General features: G+C 32.8%; 1 protein-coding gene across 1 annotated transcript; it reads right to left on the bottom strand.

Moving 5' to 3' along the window:
• Nucleotides 901-4,596, bottom strand: LOC107619243 (protein DETOXIFICATION 16). Its single transcript, XM_016321499.2, has 8 exons — nucleotides 4,194-4,596; nucleotides 3,288-3,832; nucleotides 2,854-2,940; nucleotides 2,717-2,773; nucleotides 2,400-2,638; nucleotides 1,496-1,614; nucleotides 1,320-1,406; nucleotides 901-1,219 (listed from the first exon to the last, which is right to left on the bottom strand). Exons 1-8 carry the CDS (start codon nucleotides 4,470-4,472, stop codon nucleotides 1,163-1,165), a joined length of 1,470 nt encoding a protein of 489 aa, XP_016176985.1. The 5' UTR covers nucleotides 4,473-4,596; the 3' UTR covers nucleotides 901-1,162.

The following is a 12,359-nucleotide window of genomic DNA, read 5'->3' as shown; positions in this document are numbered from 1 at the left end:
AATATTATTTTTTGTTATTTTTGTTGCGTTTTATAATATTTTGAGAATATTTTTATCATTATCAAAAGTAAAAAGTATTTTTGTTAGCTTCTTCAAGAATTAAGTTTTAGTTTGGTAAAGTTTTTTTTTTAAAGTAGTTTATGAAAATTAATTTCTAAAAGCTGGCTTTTTAAAAATTGTAGAATATATATTTAGTAAATTAAATTAAAAATGACTTTTATTAAACACAAACAACAATAAGTATGTTTGGTAACTATAATAGATATTAGGACTGCATTTGTTTATGAGAACAGGATAAGACAAGATACCGAAAACAAGATATAAAGGACAGAAACACAAAATTTTGTGTTCGTGTATTCAGTTTGAAAATAAACTAGAATAAATTATAAAAATCCAATTTATTCTCATTTTTTTTCATTCAAAAAATTTGAAACGAAAAAAATAATAATGAAAAATATAATTATGAAAAATTAACAAAAATAATAAAAGAAAAAATAAAAAATAAGTTGTATTCCTTGTTAGTGTCTCTGTGTCCTTCTGTCACACAAAATACACTGACACAATGTCTCTCTCCATGTCTCCTCTGTCAAACATGATTTTATGTCTCTGTGTTCCTGTCTTTTTAAACATACTCAGCCTAGATGCTTTTAAGATAGCTTTTCAAATTTAAAAATACTATAATAGCTTTTAAAATTTAGATAATAGTTAATGTATAAGATTACATTAGACTTTTTAATTTTGAATAAGTACATGCTAACTTTAAAAGACTTTCTTAAATGTTTTTAAAAGTACTCATAACTTTTAAAAATTGTAAGCACAAACATACAAGCTTTTTAATTTACCAAATATAAAATAAGATGTTTTTGAGCACCTCCTCGTAAAGTTTCACCAAACCAAGTATAATACGATTTTGATAGTATACTTATTAATTAAAATACTTTTTCTTTCCAAATAAGGAGAAATAAAAAATGGCTCGATCATATAAATATATACCCTCTTTTTTTCCCCTTGTACCAGTACTTGAATATAGTTCTTGTTGATCATTCATTATTACTGTACATCATATGTAGTACAAAAAAATCAAAAGAAGAGTAGTAGAATTTGATCATCACTAATTTGCAGCATGCATGTCTGATTCTTGAAACAACATATTGTCATGAATCTACGGTTCTATAACCATGTTAGTAGTTTCCTGAGTTATGTGAACTGTTTTCCTTGCCTGCAAGAATTTTAAAGAATACAAAATGCATCAAACAAAGCATTATTCAATTTATTTGAACCAATTGAAATGATTGAAGAAGCATACAACATATAGTTACCTCTCTATCCCAATCTGTGCATACATTTACTGTAACTAGTGCTATCCCCTGAACAGAAAGTCCACAAATGATTCCTATCCAAAGTCCCTGACAATTCCAATTTCCAATTTCAGTTTGCATCGCTCACCACAAAGAACCTTTAACCATTAGAAAAATTTTGTGAGAAAGAGACTCACCATCCCTCCCATATGAAACACAAATGCAAATAAGATAGCAGAAGGAATTCCCACAACATAGTAAGCACCAAGGTTTATAGATGCACATAGATTTTGCCAACCACACCCTCTAGCAGCTCCTACAAGAAGTAGCCAAATCAAACTTTATATTCAAAGGAACTAGCAATATTGGTAACTGCAGTTAACTTTATATGAAGCTCATAGCTGAGAGTCATTAAGTTTGGCTCTCAGCTATCAACTTTACATGAAATTAACTGCACATGAGTTTCCACGAGTAATATTATTGGTATCGTTGTATTGAATAGGGGTGTTCATGGCCCGGCTCGGCCCCGAACCTTTTAGGGGCTAATTTGGTGTGATTTCACTGGGTTTAGGGCCGGATAAGGGTCTCAAAAATAGATTCTGTCATTATTTCGGGTCGGGTTCGGGCCATGGCTCGAGCCACCCGAACTCGGCCCGGTGTCTCAGTCATCGTATACAATTAATATTTTGTGTTATTAGTGATGGATGATGGCTATTCTTATGTGGAATTTAAGTATTGTAAACCTTAATATTTTGTGTTATTAGTCATTATAAGACTATAAATTAATGTTTTATGTTTAAAATGCACAAGACTTTAGACTAATGTATAATATTGTATTATTTGTATTGATTTAAATATTTGGTGTTATTAGACAATATTAGTATTGATTGTGGTTATGCTTTAATTTTAGGAAAGTGCTGGTTCTCGTTATATTTTTCTAAGTGAATTTTACGATATCAAATAATGGTTGGAGTCTTGGAAATTTGGATATTTTCACCCGGTTTTTTACCCCGGCATATATTTCGGGCCGGATATGGGTCACATCAAACCTGGTTTCACCCGCCCCATAAACACTCCTAGTATTGAAGAATTGACTAAAACCTGAAAGAACACACTGGAAGCCATCCAGGAAGTCAGAGAGTGCAAGTAGAGGCATCATCTTGGAAACATATCTTATAACTTGATCTTCATTGCTGTAGAGCTTTCCCCAAACATTCCTCACCAAAATGGTGATCAATGCTATTGTTGTACCCTCTAATATGGCGGTTGCAATCATGACATGAAGAGCCAAGAGCGCGCCTCGTGCATTCCCAGCACCCAGTTCATTTGAAACACGGGTGCTTCAAGTCATAACAAACAACAAAGTTAATATAATTCAATTCCATGGAACAAAGTAACAAAATTGGAGTACTAAGAACCTTATGGCACCACCAAGACCAACAGATATCTGATAAACCATCCAACATGTATTAAGGCTGCCAAAAGAAAAAAAAAAAGAAAGTAAGGATTATATCCCATAAAAATAATATGTAAAAGAAGCTAGTTAAGGATTTACCTTATTGATAAAACAGATGTCTCTAGTTGTGGGTTTGGCAGAAGACCTGAGAGAAGCACAACCATCTCAAACGACCAGTATTCGAAGCTGTTGGAAAAACAGATAGGGAATTGAAATAAGAAAATTCAGAAACTAAAATCATATAACCTGAAGATGGGGTGTGTTAGTAAGCACCCTAAAGTCATATAACTATATAAGAGCCAAGTTTTTGCCATGAACTGAAGTTCACTCACTATCACTATGCTGTCTCTTTACCAATCTCTTATCCTCTTCAATTATTCTGCATAGCACAATTGAAAATACTTGAAATTGTTCCTTCTAATTAGCGAATTGTTCTTTGTACTAAGATACATATTCTATAACAATCTTTTTTTTTTTCCTTAGAACTTGATAAGACTTAATAGTTATATTGGGAAAAGCATATATGAAATTACCATATCATAACTGCTGAAGCAACTCCTAGTTTTATAAAGCTGAGAATGTCATTCAAGGCCTCTTTGGAAACACCATTCCAAGTTGATGCACAAGCTCTAGAACAGTTTATGTAAATCACCAATAGGAACACATTAACCCAATAAGACAAGCTGATGGCCAATGCTGCGCCTTTGCTACCTAAGTCAAATTCATACACAAAAAGCCAACAAAATGCTGCATGCACCAAAGTTGTGATTCCAGAGGTTATAAGCATTGGGAAAACATTGTTTTGAGTCTGCAGAAATCTGTTGAGGCATTGAAGGATGGCATAAGCAAAAAGGCCAGGGATCATCCAGCGATTATATGTTCCGGCCACAGCCGATATCTCATGGTCTTGTCCCATTACAATAAGAAGGTTGCTTGTGTAAAACCAGATTAGTGATAATGGAATACTCAGAGATAGAAGAACAACCATTGCCCTTTGTGTGTGGATTCCTAGCATGTGATACTTCTTGGCTCCATATGCTTGCCCACATAGTGTCTCCAATGCACTCCCCATTCCTAACTTTAAAGTTATAAAAGTGGCACAGTTGATAAAGTTACTAAACAAGTTCAATCAAGAAAGTCTGCAAAATTTGAAGACAAGTCTATAGGCCTTCTTAAATATATGATAATATTCAACCAATCTGAAGAAAATCTCATGTCCTAAGTTATTCAAGCTGTAATGTTAATAGTTTGATGAACTAGGAGAAAGAGTGAAAGTTGAGAAAGGGAGAAAAATTGGTTCTTCTCATTTTAAAAATTTAAAATATGAACGAAAACACTAAAAAAATTGGTTAATACAATTAACATTAAACTAATAAAAAAATAATCTAGGTAATACAATCCAAAGTTAAAGAGGTTAAAAATGGAGAGAACAAACATACCAAAACACTGTAACCAGTGCAAGAAGCAAAGGAGAAACCCAAGGAAGCACCAGAAAGAAACAAGTTGCCAAGATGGCCAACAAACATTATAGATATCATTTGTAAGCTGAATTGAAGCAAACTAACTGCAATAAGAGGCCCTGCTAGCCATAGTTGCTTCTTAGCTTCCTCAACAATGTCTTCTCTAAGGCAACAACATTGTTCAAATCTCTGATCATCAGGTTCTTGGTTTGGAGGGCACAGTGGAGTTTCAAGACCCGATTTAACTACTCTTTCCATTATCAAAGGGACAGGACAAGGCTCAAGGTATTGTGGACCACTAAATATATCTTCATTTTATATGTGTTTGCGTCTTTGTGATGAATAGCATAAAATTTCTACTCCAATCATTCTAAATATTAAAATTGAATTATTAGGACCATGTTACAAGAGGACAAAAACCAACCTCGTAGCAGAGTTGAAATCAAATTAACGATTTATTTAACATATGCTTGTTCCGTTTTCGGTTTGATTCGGTTTTTAAAAAACACCCGTCCGATCCAAATATATTCATAAAGCATTTGGTTTAGTTTGGTTCAATTTTTTGTGAAACCAATCAAACTAATTAAAATGTTAGAATTGGTTTGGTTCGGTTTTTTATTTTTATACTAATTAAAAAAAATAACATGTATTTAGTACATTAAAAACCTATTCTAATTTCTACCTATTTTCAACCAATAATATGAAATACAAAAGCAAGTGCCAACACATAATTAACAAAACAATAAGTTCAACTTCACAAATTCATAAACTAAAGTTACACAACACAATAATTAACAAAATCCATAAACTAGAATTGAATTTGAGAACTCCTTAATTAGGAGGATTCCAGCTGTTATTAATATCTCTACAAAGTATAAAACATCACCAAAATCCCGATTAACAAATCATATGGTTCAAAATGAAACATATGGATTAGATATGAATAGCAGGAGATCACCAATTTCCAGTTCTGATCAAATTCACACATCACATGTTCATCATATTCTACACAATCTCACAAACCATAAAAGAAGATTGAGATGATCAAAATTCTCAGTTCCTGCTGCTGAATCAGCCCATGGCTTCTCGTTTACTGACTATATCCAAAGGTTTATATGGCAATATCTATTCTTAATATATAAAAGTAGATACATAAGCATGCACCACATTACTTCTAAGTTATTCCTTTTATTCTACTAACGCCATGTCAGCAATATTGCTTACGTGGCAAAATTTTAGAAACAACCAATCAAATCTTGCCAAATTTCAACCACTCAAATCTTGCCAAATCAACTTCTATTTTCAAATTAAAAAAAAAAACTAAAAACCAGAATAAAAAACAACAAAAACACAAATTAACATTTATCCCAAAAAAACTTCTGAAAACTAAAGAGTTCATTACTTTTTTCATGCTTCTCGCCTGAAAACTCCTTACTCTTCTCATGCTTCTCGAAACCCTCTTCTTCTTGGCACCTCTTCGTACCAAAATCCTATTTCCTCCATGCTCTTCCGGTATGAGCCATTGTGTTTTTCTCGAATCAAATTATACTCTTCTCATGCTTCTCGAAACCCTCTTCTTCTTGGCACCTTTCCGCATTACGTCGCCGTGTCAAGGGTCACAACTAGAAACGGTCTGCGTAATCTCACCATTGACGAAGACCAACCAACAGACAACACAATCTTAAATATTGTGTACAAGGAAATTTTGTAGTAGCCTTTCCACAATTTTTACAATGCTCTTCCAGTATGAGCCATTGTGTTTTCCTCGAATCAAATCATACTCTTCTCATGCTTCTCGAAACCCTCTTCTTGGCACCTTTCCGCATTACGTCGCCGTGTCAAGGGTCACAACTAGAAACGGTCTGCGTATTCTCACCACTGACGAAGACCAACCAACAGACAACACAATCTTAAATATTGTGTACAAGGAAATTTTGTAGTAGCCTTTCCACAATTTTTACAACATTGAGGTAATTTTATATAAGAAATTAAAAGTAGATATACTTAACCTATCTTTTATCTTTTTTATTCATAAACTTATTCTTTACCAGTCGTTTATGCTTACAGTACTTGATTCCATATCAATGGCATTTCAACAAACTCATGAGAATATATCTTCTATAAAGTAAGTCATATCTTACACATTGTGAGTCGATGAGTAATTTCATACCAAACTCTTTTGAAAAAACTTGCGATAATATATTTCTTCATAAGTAATCAATTTCTTACGTCTGGAGTAATGTTTATATTTCTTTCTTCTAAAATCCCTCATACATATTTTTTGTGAAAATGGTTGTATCTACAGGTATAACACGCTTCGGAATAAGGTCGACCTCTACAATGCTTTAACTGGTCCGAAAATTAAATCTCAATACTTCTTTTTAGACATTGCACATATAACCATGGGTTGAATTTAAGGATATTTTTTTCTCTTAGTTTTGTATACTTCTAAATTTATTTATATATTATGCTACAGTTTTTTATTTTTTTTTCTTTTACAAAATTCTTAATCATATCATTTATAAATCATAATTTAAGCCACTTAAAATTGGTCTATGAAATTTATGTAATATTCTTAATCACATATAACAATTTAAATAGGTTAAAGTTACATTTTAAAGCTTATAATAATTTATTAGTTAGTAAATAAATTTATATCATTATTATTGCATATTACTTCACTAACGGCTATAGAAATATATATTTAAATGTGACAATATCATATTAGGTGGAATGCTTGGTCATCTTTAGCATTAAGACATCGGCATTTAATTTGATCTACCAAGGACCGATCACATTTAATAATATGATATTATCTAATTCAACTTGCTAATTTATGTATTTTGTTAGGAATAATTGGTATTATTCATGATTACAGATAAAAATACTATTATTAATTAATAAGTTGCTTTAAAAGTGGGATAAGAAAAAATGGGCAGAAAGAAGATGCACTGGCTTCTATTCTAATTGCAAAATTTTATGAAGTCATTTAATTAAGTAATTAGAATATTAATTTTGAATTACTGCTAATAAATTTTTCGCCGTTTTCGGTACGTTAGTATATATTAATTGTTCAAAGAGAAACGTTAAGGACTAATATTTTTTTTATTTTTTTGCCAATGAGTAATAGCTCAAATAGCATAGTCTCCTCATACTCAATTAAGAGGTTGCGGGTTCGAGTCTCCTATCTTTGGTAAAAAAAAAAAGGACTCATTAAATGTAATAAATATCCATATAATAAATGTCATAATAATATTAATAATTATAATAAATTTTACGTTACAAATATTCAAATTCTATACTATTTGAACTACTTATATAAGTCTCTAATCACTATTCTTTAAAATAATATCAAATTTACCGTAAGAAATTTCTTTCCAAACTATACAACATCTCAAACTTACTCAATGGAGTATCATTCATTGGACAATATAACCAAACATACAGACAATTAGTTTATCAAAGTTTGCATGGTTCGTCTATGGGAAACATTAACACCCAAAAATAAAGAGGAGCCTCTTTGCTTAGAAATGATTATATTAGATGAAAAGGTACAAAATAAATAAATTTAAATAAAATACCATTTAAATTTATTTTTAGTTTATACATATTTAATTTAATTCTACAAAATATAATAATTTTTAATATTTATTATATACTATTATTAATTTACTGTCCCGCTCGTGTAAAGTTGATATTTAAAAATCCTTTTAGATAATTTAATTAAATTATCATCTAATGATTCTCAATTATCAACTATTCCTCGTTCTCAATTATCATCTAAACCAAAGCCAATCATACAAAAAATAGCATGATAAACATGCACAAAATTCGTGTATCTTCAAACTCAACTCTTCCTCATTCTGCTTTTGAGGCTGCATCGCCATGCAGCGATCTAAATTTAGTTTTTATTGAGAAATTCTTCATTTATTGACACAGCACAAGTGAATGATATTTTAGCATTGACAGCACCTTCGGGTTTTCGCAGGGGAACATACTCCTTCATCTTGCTTTGCTAGGATTTTTCTCAAAGCAGAATTTTTGTGCTGTTTAGGTCAATGTTTGACTTTTGTCAATTCCTTTCTTTAATTCTTTCTTTATTCCAATCTTTATTCTTTTCCTTTAATTCGCCATGAGAGTTCTTTCATGGAATTGTCGCGGTTTGGGAAGACCGCTGACAGTTCATAACCTTAAAGGGATATGCCAATCTCACTCCCCCGATATTGTATTTCTATGTGAAACAAAAAATTAATCTCGTATGGTGGAAAGTAAATTGAGATCTTGTCATTTTACGGATTGGAGGATTGTTCCGACATGTACAACTGGATTGGCTTTAGCATAGAAGGAGGGCACAACGGTTGAGATTCTTGCTGAAAAAGAGTTTTTCATAGCTGTCAAGGTAACTGAGCATGCTTTGAACTGTTCTTGGGGGCTGATTGGGGTACATTTAAATAGTTTGGATGGGATTCGGTCTCCCTAATACACAGAATTTTTCTCTTTTGTACAACGTTTCTTTGAAAAAGTTGTAATTATAGGTAATTTTAATGCTATAGTAAGCCTCGATGAGAAGGAAGGAGGGGATTAAAATCAGATTCATCTATTTCTGAATTTGTGAATTTTATTGATGGTGGTGGACTGAAGGACTTGGGTATGATTGGGAGAAGGTTCACCTGGACTAATAGGCGATGAGAGCAAGACCAGATCAAGGAGCGGCTTGACCGTGCACTTGTAAACGGTGAGTGGATAAATTATTTTCCATCAGTCTCGCTGTCTCGGCTCGCAGAAAACGGTTCAGATCATGCGCCTATCCTCCTTGATACAAATCCGGTCATGAAAAAATCTAATCGGAGGTTTAAGTTTCAAGAGAGATGGTGTGATTTAGAAGAAATTCGGGTAATTTTCATCGAAGCTTGGAAGGAACGGGTAGACGGCCAGGAATGTTTGTTTTGGCTCAAAAATTGAAGTATTGTAGGCACCATATTGTTCAATGGCAGCAACAGAACAAATCTAATTTGAAGGACATTGGTGAACTCACATCTCAGCTTGAAATTCTCAGAGAGGAGGGTATTACAGGGGGAGAATAGGTTGAAGCCTTGGAAAATAAACTTGAGGATGCTTACATTAGGGACAAAAGCTATTGGAGAGAAAAATCTTGTATAAAGTGGCTAAAAGAAGGGGACAGAAATACAAGTTTCTTTCACCAATTATTCCAGAATTCAGAAAATTAAAATTTGGAAACTGGAAAAGAATGATGGTACGTATGCTACCACCCGTGAGAAAATTGCACAAGTAGCTGAAACATACTTCAAGGATATCTTCACATCGATTAACCAAGCTAATCCGGTACATGCATTCGAAGATTTTCAAACCAAAGTTTCAGCAACTATGAATAGAAAATTAACTAGACTGGTCAGTTTTGATGAGGTAAAATGTGCGATCTTTAGTATTCACCTCCAAAGTGCCCCTGGTAATGATGGATTTACAGCTAAATTCTTTCAATTCTACTAGAGTTTAGTAGGGGAAGATGTTTTTAAGGCTGTCTGCAGTTTCTTTGTCAGTGGTAGACTACTAAAGAGCTTCAACCATACACAAATCTATCTCATTCCTAAGATTCCTGATGCAAAGAATATGACACAGGTTAGACCCATCAGCATTTCCTCAGTTGTGTATAAGATTATTTCTAAAGTACTAGTCCATCGGTTATAGAAATTTATAACTTCGCTGATCATCCCTAATCAAAGTGCATTTATTAAGGGTAGATTGATCTCAAACAATGTCCTAATCATTCATGAATGTATGCACTATCTAAAGACAAAGAAGAGGGGCCTATCGAGTGAAATGAATGTTAAATTGGATATGAGCAAAGCCTATGATTGTGTTGAGTGGCATTTTCTTTAGTTCATTTTGGAGAAGTTGGAATTTGAATTTAGGTGGATTGGTTGGATATAGGAGGTGGTGACTACAGTTTCTTACTTTGTCGCTGTTGAAGGTTAACCTTTTGATTTTTTTAAACCAAATAGAGGTATCCATCAAGGAGACCCTCTATCTCCCTACCTTTTTCTTTTCTATGCATAAGGATTATCCTTTTTGCTAAACAAGACATAGCAAAACGGTCTCATTGAATGTATTCAGATCAATCGAAGATGTCCTACTGTTAATTATTTATTATTTGTGAAGGACTCAATCTTTTTTTGCAAAGCGTTAGAAAATAGTTGTGAAAATATTCTCAATCTTCTTCAGTCATACGAGGGGTTTAGTGGCCAAAAAGTTAATTTGCATAAATCATCTCTATTCAATAATAATAATACTCCTCCCGCTACTCAATTACTACTGGCTCAGAATTGGAAATTATTCATATTGGTGCACAGGATAAATATTTGGGTCTTCCATCTATAGTCCAAAAATAAAAAAATGCCACTTTCAAAAAAATCAAGGACAAGGTGAGGAAGCGAGTTCAAGGATGGAAAAGAAAACTTCTCTCCTCTGCAGGCAGGCATGTTCTAATCAAAGCTATTGGGGAGGCTATCCTAATTTATTTATTATCATGTTTTCGTGTTTCTGACACTTTAATTAGGGAGATTCACAACATACTCTCCCAATTTTGATGGGGTGAAAAAGGTACATATTGAAAAATGGCATGGGTTAGTTGGGATACTATGACAAGACCGAAACTAGAAGGTGGACTAAGTTTTAAGGACCTAGGGACTCAGGATTTGGTGCTATTAGCAAAAGAATGTTGGAAAGTTGCCTCTCAGCTACAATCACTCCTATCTATACTCCTCAAAGGTAAATATTTTCGAGACAGTTCTATAATGAATGCAGAGATTGGAACTGTACCTTCGTGGGGTGGTGTAGCATATTGGAAGGGCGTAAGGTTATTGAAAAATGGCTGGTTTGGCGAGTTGGTGATGGGTCCAGTATCCGAATCTTCAGTGATCCTTGGCTTGCTCCTTCACATCTATCCTTATGTTGTTTCTTCATTTGAAACTTTCAATCTACAAAGTCAACCACTATTGATGGTCAAAGACTTAATACTTTCTAATGGTCGGTGGAATCAAACTCTAATTAGAAGTATTTTTTCTGAAGACACTAGTCAGCGTGTGCTAGCAACAACAATTAGGGGTAGAGAAGATAAAATTTATTGGGCCCTTAATAAAAGTAGTTTGTATGAAGTGAGTACTGTGTACTGTGTGGCTTATGAGTTCTCGCATCCTCCCATTGAATTTTGCCCAGAGATTATGAGACAACGAAATTTGTGGCGAAAACTGTGAAAGTTGAAAATCCCAGCGAAAATTAAGATTTTTCTCTGGAGGGGCTTCCATGAAAAGCTTCCCGTGCTGCAAAAGCTTCATCATCGCATCCCATCGATTCAATCTATTTGCCGAATATGCCTACAATTTTCAGAAACAATCAATCATTGTATCTTTCATTGTGTAAAATCAAAGGAAATTTGATCAAAAATAGGCTTATCAACTACTAGAAGGGGCACCGAAGACTCTGATTTCTATGTTGAGTGGAACTTGAGAATGGGAGTCTTGCATACCTAACCCAATAGCTCCTCTCAAATAATGATGATGGTGATTTTGAGCTGATCCTTATGGAAGGCTAGGAACAGATTCATCTTTGATAATGTATCAACTAGTGTGGAAGAGATAATAGCATCGACTTTGAAGCTACAGTAAGAATTTCAACAAATTTTCACTTCCTAATTGATGAGTACTTTACCTTTTATTTCTCTTATTAAATTATTATATGATGTTATCTCTATAGTAAAGTGTTGGGAGTCTTTCATTTTTTTATTTGTCTCATATATGGATACATGTATGTTTCTTTCATTTCATGAATGAAATTACCTGACTTTGGAAAAAAATTGATATTTTAGCACTTTTACTTTTCATTTATGGGCTCAAATGAGTAAAATTCATAAAATTAAAGTTTTTAGAGACTAATTTAAAAATTGCCAAATTGAAGGAACTGGTTTGAAATATTTTTATAATTTACGCGAAATCGAATGTGCAATTTCATGAGTTAATTTTTTAAAATTTTGATAAAATTACTTTAAAAGACAATTAAAAATATTTAATTATTAAAAAAAATTAATAACAAATTATTAAAAAAAATTAATTTATATAACTAAAAAAATCA

Source organism: Arachis ipaensis, chromosome B09, assembly GCF_000816755.2.
Source record: "Arachis ipaensis cultivar K30076 chromosome B09, Araip1.1, whole genome shotgun sequence".
In the NCBI taxonomy this organism is placed as follows: Eukaryota; Viridiplantae; Streptophyta; class Magnoliopsida; order Fabales; family Fabaceae; genus Arachis; species Arachis ipaensis.
Note: the sequence above shows the minus strand (reverse complement) of the source record. Positions and strands in the feature narration are given on the sequence as shown.

Coding starts and splice junctions, on each gene's coding strand:
- LOC107619243 (XM_016321499.2), bottom strand. CDS start 4,472: ATGGAAAGAGTAGTTAAATCGGGTCTTGAAACTCCACTGTGCCCTCCA. Junction 2,774..2,853: donor ACATCTGTTTTATCAATAAG/GTAAATCCTTAA, acceptor TTCTTTTGGCAG/CCTTAATACATGTTGGATGG. Junction 1,615..2,399: donor CTTCCAGTGTGTTCTTTCAG/GTTTTAGTCAAT, acceptor TACTTCTTGTAG/GAGCTGCTAGAGGGTGTGGT.